Here is a 23,090-nt window from a genome sequence, read left to right on the forward strand (position 1 = left end):
AAGACTTGGATAGCATCGGTAATATTGGAATGCATTAAATTAATATACCCTTTTACATTGATCATGCATGTAATTTATGGTATACAAAGCTAGAAGTGCTATCCGGAACTTTCGCCTTGAAAATCATTTAGAATAAAATCAAATTTAGATTGATATAGAGTTAAACACATGTCTTTTATTTGATAAATTTCGCTTTACAGACGACTTACTATAACTGACAAACGGTGTTTTCACTTAGTCGAGAAAGCTGTTCCACAACCGGGTAAAAGTAAGATCCTTTTCTACAAATTTTCACTTGTAAATCGTCAACATTAATTCATTGATCTTATGTTTTCTTTTTATTTGCAGCCATGGACCAGGTAACTTTCATTAATTTCATTTCAGACTTTCCTTCAAAATGAGTATTTTTAAGCTGTTCAAATTATCGTTTAATATTTTTTCACTTTGTGCCAATATGTGATATAATATTTGATGTATAAAACATGGAGTTTGTAACCCTATTATTATGAATAGTTAACAAAATCAGAAGAATACATGATGACAATATAAAAATGAAGACAAAAATATATAGCTTTTGTGCAATTTCAACAAAATGTAAAATCAATGCAAAACTTAAATTTTCAAAAATTTACGTTTCAAATATGTGCAATTGTTCAACAAGGACAATTTGTTTAGTTAATGACATAAATCGACTAATAAGTAATATATGAAAAGGTTAACGTCTTTACATATATTCTCACACGATGGAATGAAACAGAAGCATGATGTATGTTTTTAACCTGTACATTTACATTTTAGATAAAATATTTGGGTGATACAATAAATGTTATCTTTGATTAATCATTTTTATCATGAAATCACCTTAAAAATATTTTAATCCAAAGAATGATTTTTACACAAAAATTAAATAGTATTTTAACGCTATATTGTGATTTTGTGTGTCAAGATATATCCTGGTTGCTCGTTTTCCTCACAAACACCTCAACGGGAGTCCGTAATTGGATGCAAAAAAGGAAAGCCCTGTCATTTTTATATGTATGCAGAAGCAAATGAATCATGGTAAAAAAATTGTTTATTTCAATTATTAAAAAGTATTGCAATGAAAACACTAACAAAACCCACAGTATTTTGGGGCTTAATGCTTTTAATTCCTTAACGACAACCCAATTCAACATTTAACAAGGTGATACATATAATAAATATCTGTATATTAATTTACTTGCACAATACACATATAAAATTAAAATATTGTAAACTTTTAACATTTTCGTCCTCCATAAAACAAAATCTTGAAAAAATGCAGCCTTTAGTCAGAGACTTTTGAGTTTGTTCAAATATCAATGACAGTTTTTTACTTAATTCCTGGGTAAATATTTTTTCGTTAAAACTATGATCTGTGGTAAGAATATATATCTTAATGCTGGTTACATGTTTATTATAGAAATATAGAGGAAGACTACAATATGTTTCAGTCGAGAACTTTATAAATTCTAATGGAAAATGTACATTTTTTTCTTTCTTAAATCTTGGAATTTTTAAAAAAATCTTTCAATGGTAAAAGAAGAACAAACTTAAAATTAAAATGGTAATAAAACAAGATTTTATGAAAATTAATTTTAAAACTATGATTGACAGGGGCTTTTTCTCACTTTAAGTTCACCTGAACAATCTGAGAGTGTAAAATTAAATTAATAACATTATTAATGCTCAGCAATGCTTCGAGAAATTTGTTTCACGTTTTTACTGAAAAATAATCGTGTGCCTGTTTACCCAAGCACCATGGTTTTCTATGATGCAAGATATTATATAAAGAAGGACAGTTTTGCGCTCTACACTTCGAAAATCCATAAATATTTAAATAAAATGTACTTAAAGGACATGGTTTTGGTGATAACATATGTGTTTAAGTCTTTAATCAAAAATGAAATATTTCAACTGATTACGTCATCTTTTTTAATGTTTTGATTTAAGCCCAAGTTTGATTACACATGATGAATATACTGGCATATATACTCCGGAACTGAACACGGGGCTATGTCGATACGAGGTAGTTTACACTAACACATCAGCTTGTGGTAGCAATACGGTGTGTTTTATGCTATGGTACGTAAAAATAAGTATTCAACAGTAATTGTGAGAACCTATATTTTGAAATAAATTGAAATGTTTCTCTTATTTCAATTAATTGATTATTAAAGCACCAAAGGTGAATCACGTTGTTACAAAGTCCAAACCAATGACATCACTGACAGTAAGTTCAAAAAATCAAAATATGTGATGCTTTCAATAATTTTTCATTGTTCAGACATTATCATCACACCGTTTTTCATTCTTAATCTTCATTTCACCGTTATCAATAGAATGTTCAACAAATCCTTGCGTTAATAATGCTTACTGTCAGACCACAATTACGGGACATCTAAAATGCCACTGTCAACAAGGAAACTGGGGAAGGTATTGTGAAAACAGTGCGTATCTTGATATATTATCATACAAACTAGGCTCATAAATATCTCATTAGCAAATCTTTACATACGTCTTTGGTACAGTGTTAACAACGTTACTGTTGACAAGCCAATCGTATTAAAATGTTTGTGTATCTTAAGTTATCGTTCGTGTAACGTGCGGGATCGTACCTGCATCAGAAAAAAAACAATTTATGTTAAACCCCTTCTTTACTTTTCAAGGCAACATTGACGCTTGTTTTTTTTTTTTTATTTCAATAAAGACAGTTACACCTCTTGATTGTTAAAATATTGTCATTTATTTAAAAATGACGCAAAAATTATAGAACATATAAACATAAACAAAAGTGGCTGGAAGATCCACAAACATTTGAAAAGAAAACAAATTGGAGAGTATTGAACAAGAGGGGTCTCCCGCCGCAAAATTGCTAAAACTAGTTCACATGCTGAAAAACTACCATTAATGAAATACAATGGAAACAAAAGTGGTGCATAAAAAAGGCCATCAACCTGAAAGGTTGAAGCACCACTCGAGGCGACGTATGAAGGAATGACCCACCAAAGTTACACGCAGGGGTCTCGACCATTCTCCCTCGATGTTCCCGCCATCTTGGTAAAAGAGATACTAGTAAACACACGCCAGGATGTTGGATCGAGTAAAAGAGTCAAAAATACTGACCTGAAAGTCCCGAAGGACGAATGATCATTGTATCCAGATAGTATCTTAGTATTATTTCAAATTCCACCCATTCACAAGCATGAAAATAAAAATAAAGCTCTGTCTTGAACGATTAACAATATCTGTGCAGCTTCCCCTAGCACAAACAAAGAATGTAAAAATAGCCCCCGAGTGTGCGGCTTTCTGATTGGCTGATCGATCATAGAATTTGCATACGGTAATTCTTTAAGACCGGATAAACACGGTGATGTACAACAATAAAAAAAATTATGCAAGTCCCCATAAATGTTACACAAGTATAATAATATGGTATGTAATCAAAAACATAAGTTATAACGATTAACAAATTAAGGATTAACATAAATTGCTTTATTTACAAAATAAACCCTATTTTGCGTCTTTTACCGTGTATGATCGTGCGTGGTCGTGTGTTTTTGTTTAATATGGTTTTTTTTTTTTTTTTTTTGTTTTTTTGTTTTGTCTTTTTCTTTTTTTTTTTTTGGTTTATTTTGTCTTTTTTTGTAATGTTTACCTAGTGCCGGTATTTATTTATATTTATTCGAAAACAACGACAAGTAGTTATTAAAACAACACAACAATTTGACTTTAAAACCTTTTTTTATAGAAGAATATTGACACTTCTTTACATACATTAATGTTCATGTCAGCGGTAATCTTTTTAAAAATATTTTATCGTTAAATAGTATTTCAACAGCTCATTTAATCCTTTAATCGGTTGTATTAGTTTAGCATGATTTTGTAAGCAGTTTCTATCAAGCATCCGTCGTATCTTGACACATATTTATAATCATATTAGCGTCAAGCAAGAGAGACACGTTGAATGAAAGCGGTCAAGCTTATCTATTCCCCGATTAAAATTAAAAGGATTATAGTTTTCTTTCAAATGATATCAAAAAACAATATGCATCCCTCTCCGTTAATTTGTATGAATAGTCATTACAAATCATATTTATTGAGACCCTTTCAGATTTAAAATAAATGAAATTTAATCGATTTTAAACAGTTTATTTTGGAGATACGGAATGTATAAATCGAAATTTTCTGAACAAGGTAACGAATTTACCAGTATCTCTCACTATTAAATCATACTTAGGGAATTGGATTAGATTGGTGAGGATCATGTATTATTTTCACTTCTTTACACCTAATTTTCTTTAACTAATGATAGAACTAAATATATTCGCTGTGGAGCCAACACAGTTACATAGTGTGTGAATCATATCTTATCTCGTAAGAATGAAACAATGCATGGGTACATGTCGCTTTTCAATAATCAAACATTGAAATTAAAATTAAAGCAAAACGTTTCTTGATATTAACTTTAAAATTTATTTTTGATTTTGCGTGTATAATGGTGTAGAATAGTTCGGGTTTTTTTTATTGTTATCATCGTGTATCGTTATAAATAAGTAAGTTAGGGATCGTCCATGTATCCTGTGTTATCGTTCATGTATCGTGCGTGATCGTTCGTGTATCAGAATCATGCATATCGTTTGTCAACAATAATGTTGTTACCATTGTATACTAGGCAAAATTGCTAACGCACCACTTACTACATGTATTTCTTTGATTGTTTTAGATCTGAACGCAACAAAGATCGATTAGTATATTATTTTAATAGTTTATTATAATTCAGAAAATGAAACATCATTTGTTGCAAACTTATTGACCAGTTGCTTTGATTACTGTTTATGAAACATTTGTACCCCCCATTATGTGATTCACATATCAATATCGGGTGTGGTCTCTATTTGCACGGATAAATGCATTTGTCTGTCTTGTCTCCTAGTAGTTACGCGGCACTTTGGAATTCTTGCTCGGTCCCTCACACTTCCGGTTTGTACAAATTTCCTAAGGAATTGTGAGCACGATTTGAGCATTTCTAAAGAACAGTTTCACTTCGGTTAACATTTCATCTATTTATCCGTTGGGGCATTTAAATGTCTTACTTATAATCAAGGTCACCTTTTTTAACATTAAATGCATCTTTGAAAATTTTAGGATGTAAATGTTATTTTATCTAAAATGTGCGTTAGCAATTTTGTCTAGTGTATATGGTAGATTAAGATTTGTTCAAAACATAATCACTTTGGACCAGGAAGATCCCTTATATGGGCTCTAAGCCACTGAAACAAAAAAATCTTTGAACTTTTTTTCTAAAGAATATCAAAGCTAAACTTGTTGAACTAATTGTTTTACTAGAATTGCAATGATAGTAAGGACGTAGCCAATTGTCTTAATATATCGATCACCGACCGTGTATCTTTAATAATTAATACTCTCTATACTTTCAAAGGATATTGTACCAGCAATTTTGACTGCGAGAATGATGCCTTCTGTTTTATAACATTTAATGAAACAAATTGCCTGTGTCGACCGGGATATGTTGGCTCTACATGTGATCAAAGCAAGTACCTTTTTACTTCTGTAGTATCTCATACCAAGAAATGGTTACGCCTGTGCTATGATATTAATGTTTTGATTTTTTATTATTTGCAGTGTCTAAAATTTAGATCTATTGCATATAACTTCAGTATAATTTTGAATGTCACGTTTCATTTTCGGTAACATACAGTACCCATTCCTTGAGTACATATCCGTTCAATGAAACTTGACTACAATTTTTCTATAATCAACTTTCCTACTTTTATGGCAATATATCTTAATTTCCTTCAAATGAAGTTTTTGTCTCCATTACAATTCGATACGCAAGGGCATGCTTTACGTATATGAACAATTTCTAACGCGAGGCAAGCTACTTACAAACAAGTTCATAAAGAAAGGACTGTCTAAAATCATGATTGAAATCATCTTTTTTGTCAGTTCTATGGTCGATACAACGACCTTGTCAGCAAATATAATCTAACACTGGGTCGCATGCTGACGGACGTTTTTCATACTTATCATTACGTTAGACTATAATTAATTACCTAATTGTCTACGGAGTTTTCCGTTTTTTCTGGATTTCGACAAAGAGCATACAGCGATCTAAACTGAGGCCCTAAAAGGGGTTCAAAGTTTAATGAAAATATTGAGAAATGTTTACAATTTTTAGCAAAGCTACAATTTGTGACATTACTTTGCAAACATCTTCAGATAGGTCAGATTTTTTAATTGTTAAACTGGGGTCCCTAGACCAATACTGGGACCCTTAGGGCGTTTCAAAGTTCAATATAGAAAAATTAAAAAAAAAAAAGTGCTTTAAAACCTTTCACGAACCACAATGTTATACTATGCTAGTTTTCTATGCAAATTTTAGGTTTAGGTAACGGTGTGGCAAATGGGCATATTGTTTTCATATAGCAGAGTAACTACTTGTTAATACAGATATATTACAGATTGCTTCATCTTACGTATTTATCACCAAAAAGCTATGGTAAATTCAACAAATAATATATTTTGTAGAACTTTACCGAACAATAACTAATGGAATGAAAAAAGAAGTAAGTTATTACATTTGTGATCATAGCATGTTCTTTATTTTTAACAGAATGCTCATTTATATAATGATTAAATTTATTTTGTTTGATAGGGGCATTTTACAATGATGAGCCAAATCGATGTTCTAACATGCTATATCAACGAACCATGTTCTATTCCATTTAGTGTTTACAAATATATTACTAGCAAGTGAGTATATGATGAACTATAAATCGTTGTTTTTTTCTATATACAAGTTTTTCAACTAGTATAATGTTTAATACCGTTTCCTTTCGTTAAGGTCTCATATAGAGTTAGGACGTTTGGATGAAACGTTTGAATTTAAATCTCTTATTTTGGAACCATCAGCAAACCAAGAAGGAATAGTTCATGGAACCTTGACGGTGATTGGTCATGAACTAGGAATGAAATTGATATGTGTAGACTCTTTCGAATCTCTGCAGTAAATATTTAAGAATATCTATCAATTTTCTTTAATCTTTTATTTCATTAAGAACAATATTTGCTCTAATAAAAGATTCCAAGACCATTTATTAACTTAAATTTATTATTTCAGAAAAACCAAAATAGAAGATGAACTTTGTTACAAAATTAATGTTACAAAAGGTAATTATGTTTTGAATCCCTCCTTTGTACAAATTAAACTCGATAGTTATTCTAGAAAAATAAGTCATGTTTGTTGTATGTTGCAGGACAGTACTTTGCGCCTCAAAAGGTAATGCGTTTGAAAGAAGAAAAATTTTCGAAAATATAAGAAACACTTTTTCTGTTTATTAAAATATCAACGAGCTCGATACTATGATATTGAATATTGTTTAGCGGCCTTAGATCGATGAAAATGATAATTTCTTAGAGACAAAGGACAATATATAATTCATTGACAAAATTCGGTTTACCACGAATTGATTTTGGTAATAAACGTCGCGTACTTCGGTATACTGTCGATTGAAAACAACAATTAATTGATAATTGATTTTCCAGTTGTTCCCACATTTTGTACACCCTACTCCTCCTGACTCCACAAATATGCAATGTGTTGTCAACGAACAGTGTTATATAAACATATGGGGAAAAAACAAATTGGGGGTAGACCATTGGTGAGCTATTTTTTCATAAACTAAAACATAACTTTGACAGTCTCGTGATACACATGTATCTGGCAAAACGCTTTTTAAGATCTAATTTTAAAAGTTACGTTTTAGTCCGTTATTACTGACTGACAAAAACATCGAGGATGGCGTGCATGTTTTCCCTTTAAGAGACACCGTAAATCAGCCTTGCCGTTTTGATGTATCGATATTACCAGAAAACACCACTGATCTCCGCCTTTGTTTCACTCTCTCTAGTAATGCATCGGAAGTAAAAAAGTAAGTTTTTCTTTGTTTAATGAAATTCTAATATTTATCAAAATTTAACAACAAATATGTAAACTATCGCAATTTGAATACAATATCACAATAAGTACCAACAATGTTATATACTCCTTTTCGACTTGAAAATGCTGCGTTTATCTACATTACTCTGTTTAAAGTTTTAACACAATTTAGACTTTAGATTTGTTTCTACACATTTAACTTTTTTTTAATTTAGAAGTTAACGCAGAGTTGATCACCTTAATATATTGTATGCAGTGTTTTCTCTAAAAAGTTTACCAGAAGTAAAATATATGCAAATAAAATTCGTTTTGACTTTCAGTATTTTCGCCATTGTGCTTTTGACTAATCTAGCTCTTAATTTATCAATACTATCGTGTTGTATACATTTGTTTAAACATTTTTAACTGTCTCTGAAGGTTTTTTTTTCAATCATTTATGATAAAAGTGTTCGATATATATTTCAGATATCAAATGTACGAAGACAAGCGCTGCTTCCTTATTAGTTTCCAACAGGAATTGGAAGGTTTTACCACAGTATTATTCTAAATTTTAGGCAATGCGATCGAACATAATTAAGGATTTTAATTTTAATAATTTTGTAGTATTCGAAATATAGTTTCTCATGTTATGAAATTAACAAAAATTTATGCATAACAATCAATATCATCGTAAACAAATATGTTTTATAAAAAATTGATTACAATGTATTACAGGTCAAGGTCCTTGTGCTGGAATGTCTTGTCAGCACAACGGATTCTGTGATGGAAGCTCCCCTGTTTCCCGATGCTTGTGTCGATCAGGATTTTCGAGCGAAAATTGTTCCAAAGGTTTGTCCAGGCAATATTAAAAGGAAACCTTAATCCTGTTGATTTAATGTTATTCATTATTATTTGATTTTAAAAAAAATTGAACAATAAAGGTTACCAGCTTTCAAATTTATACGAGTGGAAATATTAAAATATTAACTAGTTTTTTTTCTAATAAACTAAAATAATGACTTTGTAACTCAAAAATGATATAGTAAAAATGTTTCAATTACAATTACTGTAGAAAATGAAGCTTTGTGAAGAAAAATACCTATGAAATAAAAAACGATTTTTTATTTTCTCCAAGCTGCCGGTTACAATAACATATTTTAACAAACTTTAATCAGTCTTTTTTCCTTCATAAAATGTCTCTTTTTTAAATTTATTTCAACTTCTGCTGTAATAAAAGTGGTTTAAAAAGAATAAGGCAGGTATAAATAAAACTGGTTGCTATTTTATGTACATAATTGCCTATACAAGATAATTTAAGTTGTAAATGAATTTCTCAAAGTTTGTGACACAAACAATGACGCAAATGTCTCTTGAAATTAATCAGAATTAAACCTTTTGAAAACATAATGCACAGAGTTATAGTGATTAAATCAATCATCATTCATTGAAAGATTTACCAAATGATGATCGAACCCCTTTATTTTTACCTGAAACCAAACAAAGAAGCCTTTATGTTACAAGTGTTGATTCTTGTTCACATCGTTACCAATGTATTTTAGATTTTGGATTAGCCCAAGGAATAAGTAACTATTTGACATCGCAGGTAAGGTCATAGACGAATGTTTTAATTGTCATGTTGAGCAAGTTAAATCAAAGCAAATCGTTATTGTCATTTTTCTTTGATAAAGCTTTGTAGAATGAAAGCCTGTTTATTGTTTAAATGTTATTACTATCATTAATTTCAGCTTACACCTCTGTTTGGAGACTTTGTATTGCCAAAATTGATTAGATGCCCACTTCGACAAGAATGTGTGATACCATATTCTGTAACAAACACAGACAGGTTTTTGTTTTATTTATTTACACAGCAAGCATGTTCTGAAAAATAAACACTAAGTGAAAGCAGTTTTTAGAGTTTTCACACTTTTTTCAGCTCCTGTGGGTTTCATCTTTTATGGACCGGGGCAAACTTTAGCAGTGTACATCTCACGAATTCTGTGATATTAGAATCATCGGACTGCAGTGGAAAAGCTACAATTATACACAATATATCTGGAATAGACGAATTTTGTCTATCTCTAAAATCGTCTGATGGGTGAGATTACTACAAATAATTGCCTTCCTATAAAATGAAAGTTCACTGAAGATCAATGCAGAAGTAACGTGTGTTGTCAGTTCGACTATATATATTTATATTTGGTCTTTTCGGCAAAACCATCCAGTCAATTCCCATGAAAAATGACAATAATAAAAACCCCGACCATCTAAAAAAGCCATAAACCAAATCTGCAATAAAGCGGTTCTTGGTAACGAACTTTAAGGTGGTATAAATTATAAGTTATATACTAGGCGGTACAATTTAAGAAAAGACGTGCTTTTACAAAAAATATAGTTATATCAACATTTAACATAGGCATTTTCAAAATGATAGTGCATGATTAAAATAGTGATATCCAGCTCAACGCAGGAATCAACACTTTACACAAAAAATGATATAATGCTTAATATGACTCTACAGAATACTATGTCAATTGTCTTCTTAAATACTTTCATAACATAATCTTTAAAATTGAAATGAAAAAAACAGCATGGCTGGAAATTTAGAGGAAAGGGCAGGAATGAAAAATATAAACTGAATACATGTACGGTTTTTTTGCCGCTAACTTGGAAAAAAAGCATACTTTTTTATTTTATTTTAATCCAGTGAGTCGGTATTTAGCTACAGTGTGCTATTTGTCTAAATTTGTTCCCTATGTAAAATTTTACTATAATATTTGTCACTTTTAAAAAAGATTTTAAAAACCGATTTGAAGAAAAAAAAATATTGCATGCATCTTTTATAAATAAAGATCAAAGTAAAACATTATCTGTTCATTGTGTACAATTTAATGTATTAGGTTTACTACCAATCTGTGGTCTTTAAAATATATGAAATATAAAAAAAAACGCTGTTGGATGCATATTTATTTGCATATTTAAACCAAAATTGTTAGTTGTAAAGTATCTGCCCAGTAGTTAACTCACCCTTCACATTCTGCTCTGATGTTAAGCCCCTGTCACACTGTCACGATTTATACTACGATTGCCTACAAATTACTCAAAGTTAAAAATCGCCATTATTCGCCAGGTCAGTCTCGCGATGATTCTATAATAGGTGATTTTTTCGAATCTAGTAGGCTCGATTACTATGTCTGCTCGACAATTTACGATGTTTGATCGATAACAGGACGAATTGTGGCGATTTATGTACGAATTTCGGCGATTAAATAACGAACGCCATGAGATCTTCCTATTAGCAGGTTGGATGGAAGACGATTTTTTACGATACTCTTACGATTGAGTACGATATTGTACGATTGATGCACGATATCACCACGAATAAATTCCAGTATTTACGATTATATATCTGGAGTGTTAATTTATAAAGTGAGTATTAAACAAATTAATGAATGCATTTTGCATAAAATACTTACCTTGAAATAAGTTTTAATTTCAAATATAAGATGAACAATGCAATCAGAGTAATACTCATATACATGTAGATTATAAAAGATGTATGAAAACAAGTACAGGTAGAAGTAAATTTGTTATTTAAGATTACCAACAAAATACATATTGTCACAATGTTTTCAATTGTGAGTAACATTTTCATAATTTGCTGACGGACGTTTATTACTGTATTTATAAACGAAATGAAGATCGTGATATTGTTTTAAGTAATGAATTGTTAAGATATCATGAAAGTGGCAGCAGTAATTTTTTTTTTTTTTTTTTTTTTTAAATTTTCCATAATTTATTTCAAATTTCAACAGAAATACAATATCAAATATAGCTTAAACATTAGTATTACAAGATATAATGTATATATACAATCTTTTCCACAAAGACAAGAGACAACGGATTCACACACATAGTCCACTCCGTAGTCCTTTGAACCCCTTGTCTTCCAACTGGAGGACTGCAACCCCCAGAATGTGGAATAAAAATTGATGAATGTATGAAGTTACATAATATAATTACTTAAAGTATAGTACATATCATCAGAACATGTAATACTTCCAGCTTTTTTAAGAACACAATTTTCCACAATTAAGTTATTTTTCACAAAATATTTTAAATTTTCTTTTGACATTCTTTCTTGATTTATTCTACAAGACATTTTGTATTTATAAATTAAAAAGCAGATAAATGACAAAATATTATTCAACCTTCTAGTTTTGACATTATTTTCATAATGGAACCCTAATACTATTATCTTCCATGATATTCCAAAATTAAAGAAATTTCCCACTTCTTGCCATATATGTTTACTAATTTACAACTAAATAAAAGATGTTCACAGTCTTCAACTGTTTGACAACATTCACATTCGGCTGATACATCTTTGTTCCACTTACTAACACTTAAATTATTGTTAAGTACACTGTTTAATAACTTATAATTGAATTCAGCAACTTTCTTATCATATATGCATTTTATTTTTTGATTATATATATTTTTCCAAATAATTCCAGCCGACATACCAAACAATTTGTTCCATCTGTTTTCATATACAGATCTCTTAAATTTCATATTTACAAAAGTAGAATAATAAAAGTTACTCTTTAAACATTCTATAGTTCTTCTAAGGCCATCTTTAAAGATAAACCTAGTATTTTGTTGTATATTAATGTATTTTGCATAAGAACAATCAAATATTTCTATGCAATTCTTAAAACACGTTCTAAGTATAATATACTCACAAAAAATATTATTTTTCTTTTTCATGATGCTAGAAAAATAATTTATGTCATACAAATTCCCATCTGCATCAAAAATATCTTTCACATATAAAATACCACTTTTGATCCAATTTTCAAAGCACAATGGTTTTGATTTGTAAGTAAAAAGATTATTATTCCAGATAAATTCTGTTAAGAATTCATCTCTCTTCAGATGATTTACATGTCTCAATTTTTTACATTTGTTTAGAGCAATAAAAACTTCAACATAAAAGTGTGGAAGTTTTGTCATTATAAAAAAGTCTGATTTACTATGTTTACAATCACTTGTTTTTAACACATCATAGATTGAGAGATTTGTTTTATCAAGAATATCAGACAGGGTTCTAAATGTAATGCTTCTGTCGTCTAAAATACGTGAAATCCAAGATGCCTTAGCAGCTAGAAAGAGCTAGAGCCACGAAGCATCAAAAATTGCCCTATCATTAAAAATTACCATATTTTGGTATAATATAGGGTAGAATCTTAGCTTTTCATAACTGTTTTTTCTTTTTTCGTACTTTTTTATAAACGGAGTTTACAATATGGCATTGTTTTGATGAAAAATGTAGAACAGACGTCATTTTTGTTAAGTAACGTCACGAAATGATAAAACTACGTATGACTTGAATCTAATGAAATAAACAAAAAAAAACAAATAAAATTATCATGTAGACATTATAATTAATTTATGAAAATCAATTTATTGATGAAAATACCATGAAAAGCTTTTTTACAATAAAGTTTCAAAAATATTACAGGTACCAGTGCTGAAGGTCAATATAACTGCGGTACATTTAAATATGTCGGCGTGTTAAAAGTTCTTTTTTTCTGCAATTTGAAACTGCCTGAAGTAATGCTGATGATGCGCAGTGTATAACTGAGGATTAATCATTGAATTCTACCAATGTAATAACAAATTATTAAAATTAAATATATAAATATGACAGAGATACGGTAATTGAATTTAATAGAGATATATGTAATCTCGAATTTTGATGCATTACTGTAAAAGTCTGTGTACATTATTTTCATGATTATTTTACTTGTTTCAAGGCTTCAATATTTTCACCCAATCCTGGTGCTTTACAGCAGTTAGATGCCAGGGTTCAATCCTTTGAAATGTTTTATTTTCCCATTTTCCCGTGGGATCACCGTGCGTTCATGTGCGCTCACCTTGCGTTCACTTGCGCTCTCCGCTCCGTTCCCGCTCATCGTTCACAAAACGCCCACCGTGCGTTCACAAAGATTTCGCCTTGCGCTCACTGCGTTCGTTTTGTGTTCACTTATTGTTTAGTCAGATAATATGATATTTAGGCTTATAACAATACAAACATGTAGTTTATTGTTATTATTTCCTGATTACCAACGAAAATTACCTCCCAGGGCACTCCGAATAAATCGTTTATCTTGCGTTCACATAGAGTACATATATCGTTCAACGTTCACTTTGCGCTTGCGTTTGCGCTCTGCGTTCACTCACAGTTCACCGTTCATAAGCGCTATCCAAATTCGGCTCAGTGTGCACTCACCGCGTTCGTTTAGAGTGCACTCACTGTGCGCTCACCGTTCACGAACTGTTCAAGTGAAAAATAAAACCTTTTAGCGACTGTGTATATGTAATGGATATACTAGTATGCCGAAAGCAGTTCTGTATGAAATAATATAAAACAGTTTCGAGGACCGTTATAGGGCCGATAACTGTGATATTTTTGATACATAAGTGTTTTAGGCATATATCGTACTTAAATCACTCCATTGAATATCATTGTTGATTCCTGAGACAGTCCGATTTTAAAGAATAATAGTATTATTAAGAAGCTCTTTAATAATCGGACTGTCACAAGTAAAAATTTTGACTGCTGGAACAAGGGAATGACATTACAGCAGTGTTTTAATGTTCATTAATTAACTGAAAAAAGAATATCGATTTCTTTAAAAATATTCTCATGAGTTAATTATTCCTTATAAATGCCATAACGTCTATTCATTCACAGATAGGTTAAAATGAACATTTTTATTTAAAACATCAAGTAGTAGCACATAAATAATGTCGTAAAATTGTCTTGAAAAGTCGAATTCATAGCAAGCATGTAGAATTTGTGTTATCATTTATATAGATTTGTAATGAACCCGGCCGTAAATCCATTTTTTTAGAGGGTAGGGAAGGGGGGGGTGGTTGAATGGAAACAAATACCGTTTTAAATCTCTCTGTACTCATCGCCTTTTTTTTTAAAGAAAGGGCCCGGCAATCTGAATTTATTTTTATATGCAATACAAGAAAAACTTTAATTAGATTTAATACGCATGAATTGATCAAAGATAATTTCAATCGAGAATTTTATAGGCAAAAGTAAGTCACCGATGTACACACGTTTAGGGTGCATTTTTTATTTTATTGGACAAATGATCAACAAAGACATCGCAATTAGGATAAGACTTCTATAGAGTGCACATGCTAATAAAGTATTCTAAGCTGTGTTTACCAAAAGCCGTCTTCATCGAAACGGACACAATCGATCTTTTAAGAAAGAAGTGTAACTGCATGTAACGGTTCACCGGAAATACATTGACCACGCGACGAATCAACACTGATCAACAGTGGCTGATAAAGAAAAGACGTATGCATTGGCAAAATGTTTTTATACAACGGGCGATGGCTTAATATTCAATTACAGCTGTACTTAGGAATTAAATTATCAAGTTTTTTGACGGAATAAGTTAAGTTTATCATATATGTAGGCCTACATGTTTACACGTGATGTCGACTGTCTTTCTCCCGCGGTATTCAGGAACACGTACTTGTGTAAAAAAAAAAATCGCTTGCATCTTTCCTTTCGTTTAATGCATTTCACCGTTTGACAAAAAACCCACAACTAGCTACTTATACATGCTATCGCTTATTCTAAAATTATAAAGGTATAGGAATATATATTTACTTACGTACGTACAATGTTAACTTTGCCAATTTAATTTTTTCTGTTTGTTAGCAATGTTCATGTATCTCATACTCTACTGAAATTGAATATTACCGTGGTACATAGAAATAATGCTTTTTAAAAATGCAGACTTTACTGGTAAATTCTATTGGCAAAATACTGAAAGAACTCAAGATTCCATGTACAGATTCAACTGACGTCGCAAACGTCAAACTATGACGTCATTGATGATGCACGTTGTAAGCATGAATCCACAGTATAAAATTACTAGATAAAACATGGTAAAGTTCAGTTTATATGCAATTCTTCCTCAAATATTTAATAAAATAAGGATTTTGTAAATAATCACAAATAATTCTTTATCATTATGAATTAAATTCTGCTATTTCAATAAAAAGGAAGCAAATAATCACCCTAAAATAGAGTGGTCTGTTTTTTATTATCTGTTACTAAAATTTTCAAAATTTAAAATACACATTGGCCACACCTGAGTACCTCTACGAAATTGTGCAGGCAGAAGCATTTATGCAATATCTCTCAGTTTTAAAAGTTTCAAAGAGGTACTCAAGTGTGGCCACATTCAAAATTGGGAAATACTGCAGTAAAATCTACAATTTTCAGCTATTTTTAACGATCATTGTATGTTTGATGATGCGCATGTGCTAAACGGTGGGGCCGAAGTGAAAAAAAATCATATGCATAGATGCAGAATATTGTGCCCTACATTATAAGTAATTACAATTTGTATTGTTTCAAACTTGAGTTTTGTGAAAATTTTAAGGCACATTTTGATGCTTCGTGGCTCTAGCTCTTTACTCTCTATATCTACAATCCCAATACCCCCTTCTTCAATTTCGCCAATAAGGGTGTTTCTTTTAATTCTATCTTTTTTCTTCCACAAAAAATTGAAAATGAGTTTTGTCACATCTTTAAAAAATCCAGTATCTGGGTTAGATAGTATAAAGGCATTATATACAAGTTTTGATATTGCTAATGTGTTAACAACTGTGCATTTACCAAATATTGTTAAATTTCTTCTTTTCCAAACGCTTAGAATTCGTTCTAACTTTTCTAATTTGCTGGTCCAATTTTTTTCATAGCATTCTTTATAGTTATGACCAAGATATATTCCCAAAGACTTAACACAATTTTTATTTATTTTAACTCCATGTATTGAATTATCATTCGAATATATTTCAATAAAAGACCCTTTTAAAAGACATTCCGTTTTTCCGAAGTTTAATTTCGGTCCAGCCATTTCACTGAAATCATTAATTATTTCTATTGCATTTTTAAGAGAATTTGTATCTTTAAAGATACAAATTCTCTTAAAAAGGCAGCAGTAATGTTGATCTATTTTCTGAATGAGATTATCAATGGAGAACAAAATTCATTTTTACAGAATGAAAAAATTACAAGTATATGTAAAATTTCAAAAGAAATGATTCTTTAATAAACGTACATAATTACTAAACGATGCACTTAGTAATAAAAAAAGGAATACCATTGCTAAACACTAACTAGTCTTGTATTTTCGTACTAACTCGAAGATCACTCGCAAGGTTCTCGTATTGCTCTCGCCCCTTATCGCCTGTTTTCCATCAAATCGAACTACATTCCCATTCACTCGGAGGACAGTCGGAGTGACTCAAGTAGAATACTCAGGGTAGATCGTAGGATATTCGTAGCATCGTAAGTACTACGAAGTTTCGTGAGTTTCCTACGAATGTAGATTTATTGCGACTATGTGAACGAGTGTTGTGCGAGTGTCGTGCGAAAGTCTACAAGTACTTAAAAATCGTACTGTTGGCACAATTGATATGAACATGCTCAAAGCAATCGCCGCGTTAGGCCATTTGCTGAGAAGAAGGAAGAGAGTCTAAAACTATATCTACGATGAATCCCGAATAAGTGTGATGATTGAATTCGTACTCTATTGTTGCTCAAAATAGTGACAATATGTCAAGGGCTTAATTAGTCTAGCCGCGCTTCTCAGGACCCGTCATGGAAAGTTTTTCCAAGTTAAAATACTTTCAAATTAATTGCGTGGACCCTGAGGTCCACGCAGAAAATATATAAGCGAGGTTAAACCGCTTGCTATGGGGAAAATTCAGCCTGTGCATGAGCTAGCCTGGTTCCTGTGCGTAGTGGGTAGCTCAGAGAACGTTTATCTGAATCGGGATCGGGATTCCGTGCCATATGTGTGCATAAGTTCAAAGGCGCTGTAATTGTAATGTTGTCGGTAACAGAAACAAAGTATTCCTTTTAAAGAATTGATTGGCATGTGATATGAACTATCAATATTATAAAATAATTTAATGTTATACCGAAACTACAACATGAATTAAATAGCATAATTTGCAATGTTTTGTTGTTTTCCGAATACACATGTAGCTTAACTTTACTTTTATAGTAGGCGAGTTAAGAGTACTTCCCGATTAATTTTTTTAAGTATTTAAGTATGATTGAATAACTATGTCACTGTATATAAGTTTAAATCTCAAGAAAAAATGCAAAATATGAAATTTTTAATCTACATTAAGCTGTCACTTCATAGTTAACAAAGTAGCGTGAATCGTAATGTGTGCGCAAATAGTAGAATTCGCCGAATGCCTGATAATATGCATGCAAACTTCATTCATAGATAGATCATAATTATTTTAGAAATATGAACCCTTTAAATTCTGAGATAAAAAGTCAGGGCTATATATACATGTATACGTAATACAACGTACAAATTTAGTGGTTAAAAGCAGAGGGCTATAGTCAGTGGAATCTCTGATAATCTTAAGGCTTTCACGTTTTCGTTGGAAACACATGCAAATGGTCCACGTATTGTAGTCCTTTTTTTTTTCCTTGATAAACACGTTCTGGAAAGTTCTATTCGATTTCTAACCAGAGGTCGTGCTGTGCAAGCGTCTATCTGTAAAAGATAAAATTGTGCGTTCAAGAAACGAATTGACTCTTTCTATTTATTCAGTATCCGTCAAATCAATTTCTATAAATATCCTAAATAGGTTCTGAGGTAATATACTCATGCTTTACGTAATCATTCAATATTAATTCATTGCAAGCATATACATTGATGTAAACTCCAATTGACTTGGATCTGCCATGGCGTGACCAACACCTTACTCTCATTTCTGCTATTTCGAGCTGGTTTATCGAAAATGAAAGTAGATTTTTTAATTCATTTCTCAATAATTTTTTATCAAGTAAAATTTTAGCTTACGGACAACATATCACACGTATTGAAATTACCAAAGTTCTAAGCAGTTACTATTGTGCGCGCGTTTTGTAGTTTATTGGCAAGGTGTCTTAATGTATTATTATAGATAGTTTATTTATACCGTACGTAACCTATTTGGATCAGAAGGTGTTCATATTTAGGCTTAGACTATATGATGTTTTTCGATAGCTCAAGCTATATGCTACTTTTAGACTCAAGTGGACATAAGTGGATCATAGATTCCTTGTTAAAAAATAGTTTTACCTGGTTTGTGGCAACGCACTTTGACAAAAAAAAATGCTCTTTGAAATTTATTTTCAAATCTTATCAGTTTGTCTTATTGTGTAAATATACAGTTTTTAACTGTGTTTGTGTCTGTCAGTAACATACTCTTCTTGCAATTTTCTTAATAGCTACTGTTAGCATATGCTGCGAATTTTAGCACACACTTTGATTTAGCCTGCCATATGGTGCGATTTATTTATAACCAATCAGAAATAAACTTTCTATTTATCCATGAATCTGTCCTTAACAAATTTTGTTAGGGCTTTCTCAGAAACTACTATTTGCAGATGCTTAAAATTTTAACAAGCACTTTGTTTTAGTATGCCAAAATGTTAGATTCATTATTGTATGAATCTGCGTCAGTGTCCTGTTTGTCTGTGCATATGTCCGTAACAAATTTTGTCACAGTTCTTTTCAGCAATTACTCTTTGTAGTTGCTTGAAAGTTTAGTAACCTCTCTGTTTGGACATGACGTGTTGGATTTAGTTTTTTTTTTTTTAGTTTAGCACTCTCATTGTTTAGGCATGCTATATGATGGAATTCATCTTTGTACGAATACTATCCTAGCTTCCTGTTTATCCATACTATTTTTTCATTGCAATTTCACAGCAACTACTTATGGCAGGTGTTTGAAATTTTGACACGCATATTGTTGTTTTGCATGCAACATGTTTTAAACTGAAAATGTGTTAATTCACATAAAAGTGTATATTCACATCAGTGCGAGATTATTATCAATGAGGTCACAGACTTCCTCTCCGTTTTTTTTTTTCAAAATATAAAATTATTTCGACTAACTTTAAACAATTTCTTTTCAGAAAACGTTAATATCGACAATATCTCAGCAAATTACTTTTCTTTTTAAATTGCGTTGACTTAGGAAAATATCAGAGTTTTAAAAGTGAGCAATTTTCAAATTGAGTTGTTATAAAGATTGTTTCATAGAAGCGTTGAACTCTTAGTTATGCTTAGTTATTTGCCCTCCGAAATAAGAATGGTATTATTTCTACAGGAAAATCCAAATAAGATTTGATTCATTTTGAATTTAATAGTCTGACCTCGTATGACAACGTCTGCTGCAATGTGTCGTCTGAACCTGGTAAGATATTATACCTTTTTATTATACTCTTCCAACAAATCAAAAGAATATAAGCTATGATTACAAGTTTTTCTTTTTATACCTAATCGAATTAATTGCATTTTTTTTTAAATATTAGCAATACCTTAACAAGGTTAATTTTGCTCCATCTTGAACACAGGTGTGTTTAAAGAAAAATAATATGAGACATTGAGTTTGCACAGTTTTAAAATCGTCCGCTGACAACGAGGGCTAATATTTCCCTGAATACAGTTTTCAATTTTTTTTACTAGCATGACTTCTGAATATCAGTCAAAATTATTTGATTTTATAATTTAAACACGTGCAACTCACGGTCTAAATCAAAAAATTCAACAAAACATTGTTCAAACTCCGAGTATTGAAGTAACCGTCTTAGTACATCATACGGTTACAAATAAAAGTAGACACTTAATGTTTATTTTCTAATATCTACCTTTTAGCTCGGAAGTGACCGAATCAGGACTGAAATTCATCATTATAGTGTGAATTGATAGAAAAATATTTTTTACATAAATGGAAGCTATATTCTAAAAACAGGCTTTGTACAGAAATTTCAAAATATTTTTTATGTGACATAACTAAATAAGATTTATTAAAAATTTGAATTAGAGAAAACCATTATGGTTTATTTATATATTATCCCAAAATTTTGGTTTCATTATTATTGTCTGGGAGTTTGGTCCCTTTTGAATATATGATGTTAAGTTTGATTATATATACTACTAAAATAGTTTATTAGCTCAAACATTTTTACCAAGAGAGGTTAAGCATTTGAACGTGTACGTCTATGGGTTCGTGTAAAGCTACAAATATGTTTACACATGCAAGCACTAAAATGCGCGTTATGTTGAATAAACTGTACACTTACGCGTGCGTGTAAAATAGCTAGATTTTACATTTTTAACACGTTCAGTTTACTCTCCTTGTATATGAAATAATATAATGATAAAACCAAAAGCACAGTTGTCTTTGAATTATCGTCTGCTGTACATAAAAAGTATATAGTTTAATTAAAAATGCGACAAGTCTTTACCTCCATGTACTTTTGATTCTACACAATTATTACAACTCGTAAAATAACGCATTTCTACAAGTTTAGTTCAACTTGTAGAGTAACGCATTTGCAGAAATTTCACGTAATTTACACATTAAATCAGGGGATTCCCCTATTTACACGCACTTCTACATGTATGCATTTAAAAGCTTAACCTCTCCAATATATGAAGTTATGCAAAATTACGAAAACTTGGAATTGTGTCAACCCCCTTTATCGTTTAAAAGTATATAGCAAAATTACGAAAACTTGGAATTGTGCCAACCCCCTTTATCGTTTTAAAGTTTTTGACGTATCAGTTTTTATTTATTTACTTTTACAGATACTGCAGATGTAAATCTGTACATGTTTCAGGTAGGGGGTCATTAAATTGTCCACGATTTATTGTTCGTTAGTCTTTATCTTTGATATCTATTTCTATAAATTACATACATGTATATAATTTTGAATGATAGATTTTATCTCACATCTTTTCTTGATTTCGTACTTGGCTTGGCTTTTCAGTCACAATTTATCCCCCCTTCACCAACCAATGGATCAGAGTTCAGTTGTACGCCCGGACAACCATGTCATGTGATGTTTTCTACGGGTAAACACTTAAATCAAAAATGGTAAGTTTATAAATTTTTTAAAACTGTCACTTTCTTGCATACATTATGAAATGAAATATCACAGAAATTATGCTTCTGTTTGGCAATATTATGATAGTCATAAGTAGGTAAAGGTAGGCCTTGTAAGAGAAATAACATCTCCGATGAAATAGATTTTTTTCTTATATTGCTATATAAAAGATTGATAAGTGTAATGATGCCTATTTAGCTTTCCTAAATCAAAGTTTCAAATAAACTTTTCATAGAAAACATTTTTCACATTTTAGTCTTTCATGTTTTAATCAACGAAAAGGGGCAAAATCCTCAGGGGTTTTAATGTTTATCAATACAGTGTTATGACCCTTCTAAGGAGAAAAATTGAAAATTATTTAAGCAGGTGTAAACTTTTAAGTAATTACAGTCATCATTGGTAAAAAAAAAATTGTGAAATAAACACGCGAACCACTTTAAGTTTAGATTTTTCAAGTTAGTTCATTTGACCTCAGGATTTCAAATGGCTAAAAAATCGCGTTCATTTTTTCACATATGTTCTCAGTTTTACATGTAGGCAAGATATTTACACAGGAAAAATGTCCACATGTGTGCAACATGTGTTAAACATATATTTTACATATATATTTTACATGTGTAAAACACATAAAAAGAGCACACATATATAAAGTGTTTAATTTCACACATGTTTAACATGTGTTTAATATGTGTCAAACATGTGTGAAATTAAACATAGCATATTTTTTTGTGTAAAACACATATTCTTTATGTGTAATATTTGTGTTGCATTTTATGTATGAAATTTATATATAATATTTTGTTAGTAATTTTCAATAATAAAGGTACATCTTTACTTAAGCTTTCATTTAAAATATATTAAGTACAGTGTGCTTCATAATTGCAAACTATTCCTTGATACCAATGTATAGATCGTCAGTATACTATTGCAGATGCATACCAGGCATATAAAAAAAAAATAACAAAAACTTCATTAATTTGTTCTCAGGAGTTTATTCCTCATTGCCATGTAACAATTCATTTCTCTCTTCCTTGTTCCTGTAAATAAAAAGAAAAATTACACATACATAATTATGTATTGATTCTATTTCATATTTAACACCATTAGTTATTATTTTCCATG

General features: G+C 30.7%; 1 protein-coding gene across 1 annotated transcript in view; it reads left to right on the plus strand.

Moving 5' to 3' along the window:
- The window catches only part of LOC128175597 (uncharacterized), an 86,020-nt gene that overhangs the window by 56,871 nt on the left and 6,059 nt on the right, over positions 1 to 23,090 (plus strand). The window contains exons 18-36 of the mRNA XM_052841353.1: positions 349 to 359; positions 947 to 1,059; positions 1,972 to 2,103; positions 2,199 to 2,251; positions 2,361 to 2,468; positions 6,571 to 6,608; positions 6,698 to 6,795; positions 6,887 to 7,048; positions 7,163 to 7,212; positions 7,299 to 7,321; positions 7,588 to 7,703; positions 7,809 to 7,973; positions 8,447 to 8,516; positions 8,696 to 8,809; positions 9,706 to 9,803; positions 9,894 to 10,055; positions 20,226 to 20,272; positions 21,670 to 21,701; positions 21,852 to 21,958. Of these exons, the coding sequence (XP_052697313.1) occupies positions 349 to 359; positions 947 to 1,059; positions 1,972 to 2,103; positions 2,199 to 2,251; positions 2,361 to 2,468; positions 6,571 to 6,608; positions 6,698 to 6,795; positions 6,887 to 7,048; positions 7,163 to 7,212; positions 7,299 to 7,321; positions 7,588 to 7,703; positions 7,809 to 7,973; positions 8,447 to 8,516; positions 8,696 to 8,809; positions 9,706 to 9,803; positions 9,894 to 10,055; positions 20,226 to 20,272; positions 21,670 to 21,701; positions 21,852 to 21,958 (1,699 nt within the window). The remainder of the gene's footprint in view (positions 1 to 348; positions 360 to 946; positions 1,060 to 1,971; positions 2,104 to 2,198; positions 2,252 to 2,360; positions 2,469 to 6,570; positions 6,609 to 6,697; positions 6,796 to 6,886; positions 7,049 to 7,162; positions 7,213 to 7,298; positions 7,322 to 7,587; positions 7,704 to 7,808; positions 7,974 to 8,446; positions 8,517 to 8,695; positions 8,810 to 9,705; positions 9,804 to 9,893; positions 10,056 to 20,225; positions 20,273 to 21,669; positions 21,702 to 21,851; positions 21,959 to 23,090) is intronic.

This window comes from Crassostrea angulata, chromosome 3, assembly GCF_025612915.1.
Source record: "Crassostrea angulata isolate pt1a10 chromosome 3, ASM2561291v2, whole genome shotgun sequence".
Lineage (NCBI taxonomy): Eukaryota > Metazoa > Mollusca > Bivalvia > Ostreida > Ostreidae > Magallana > Magallana angulata.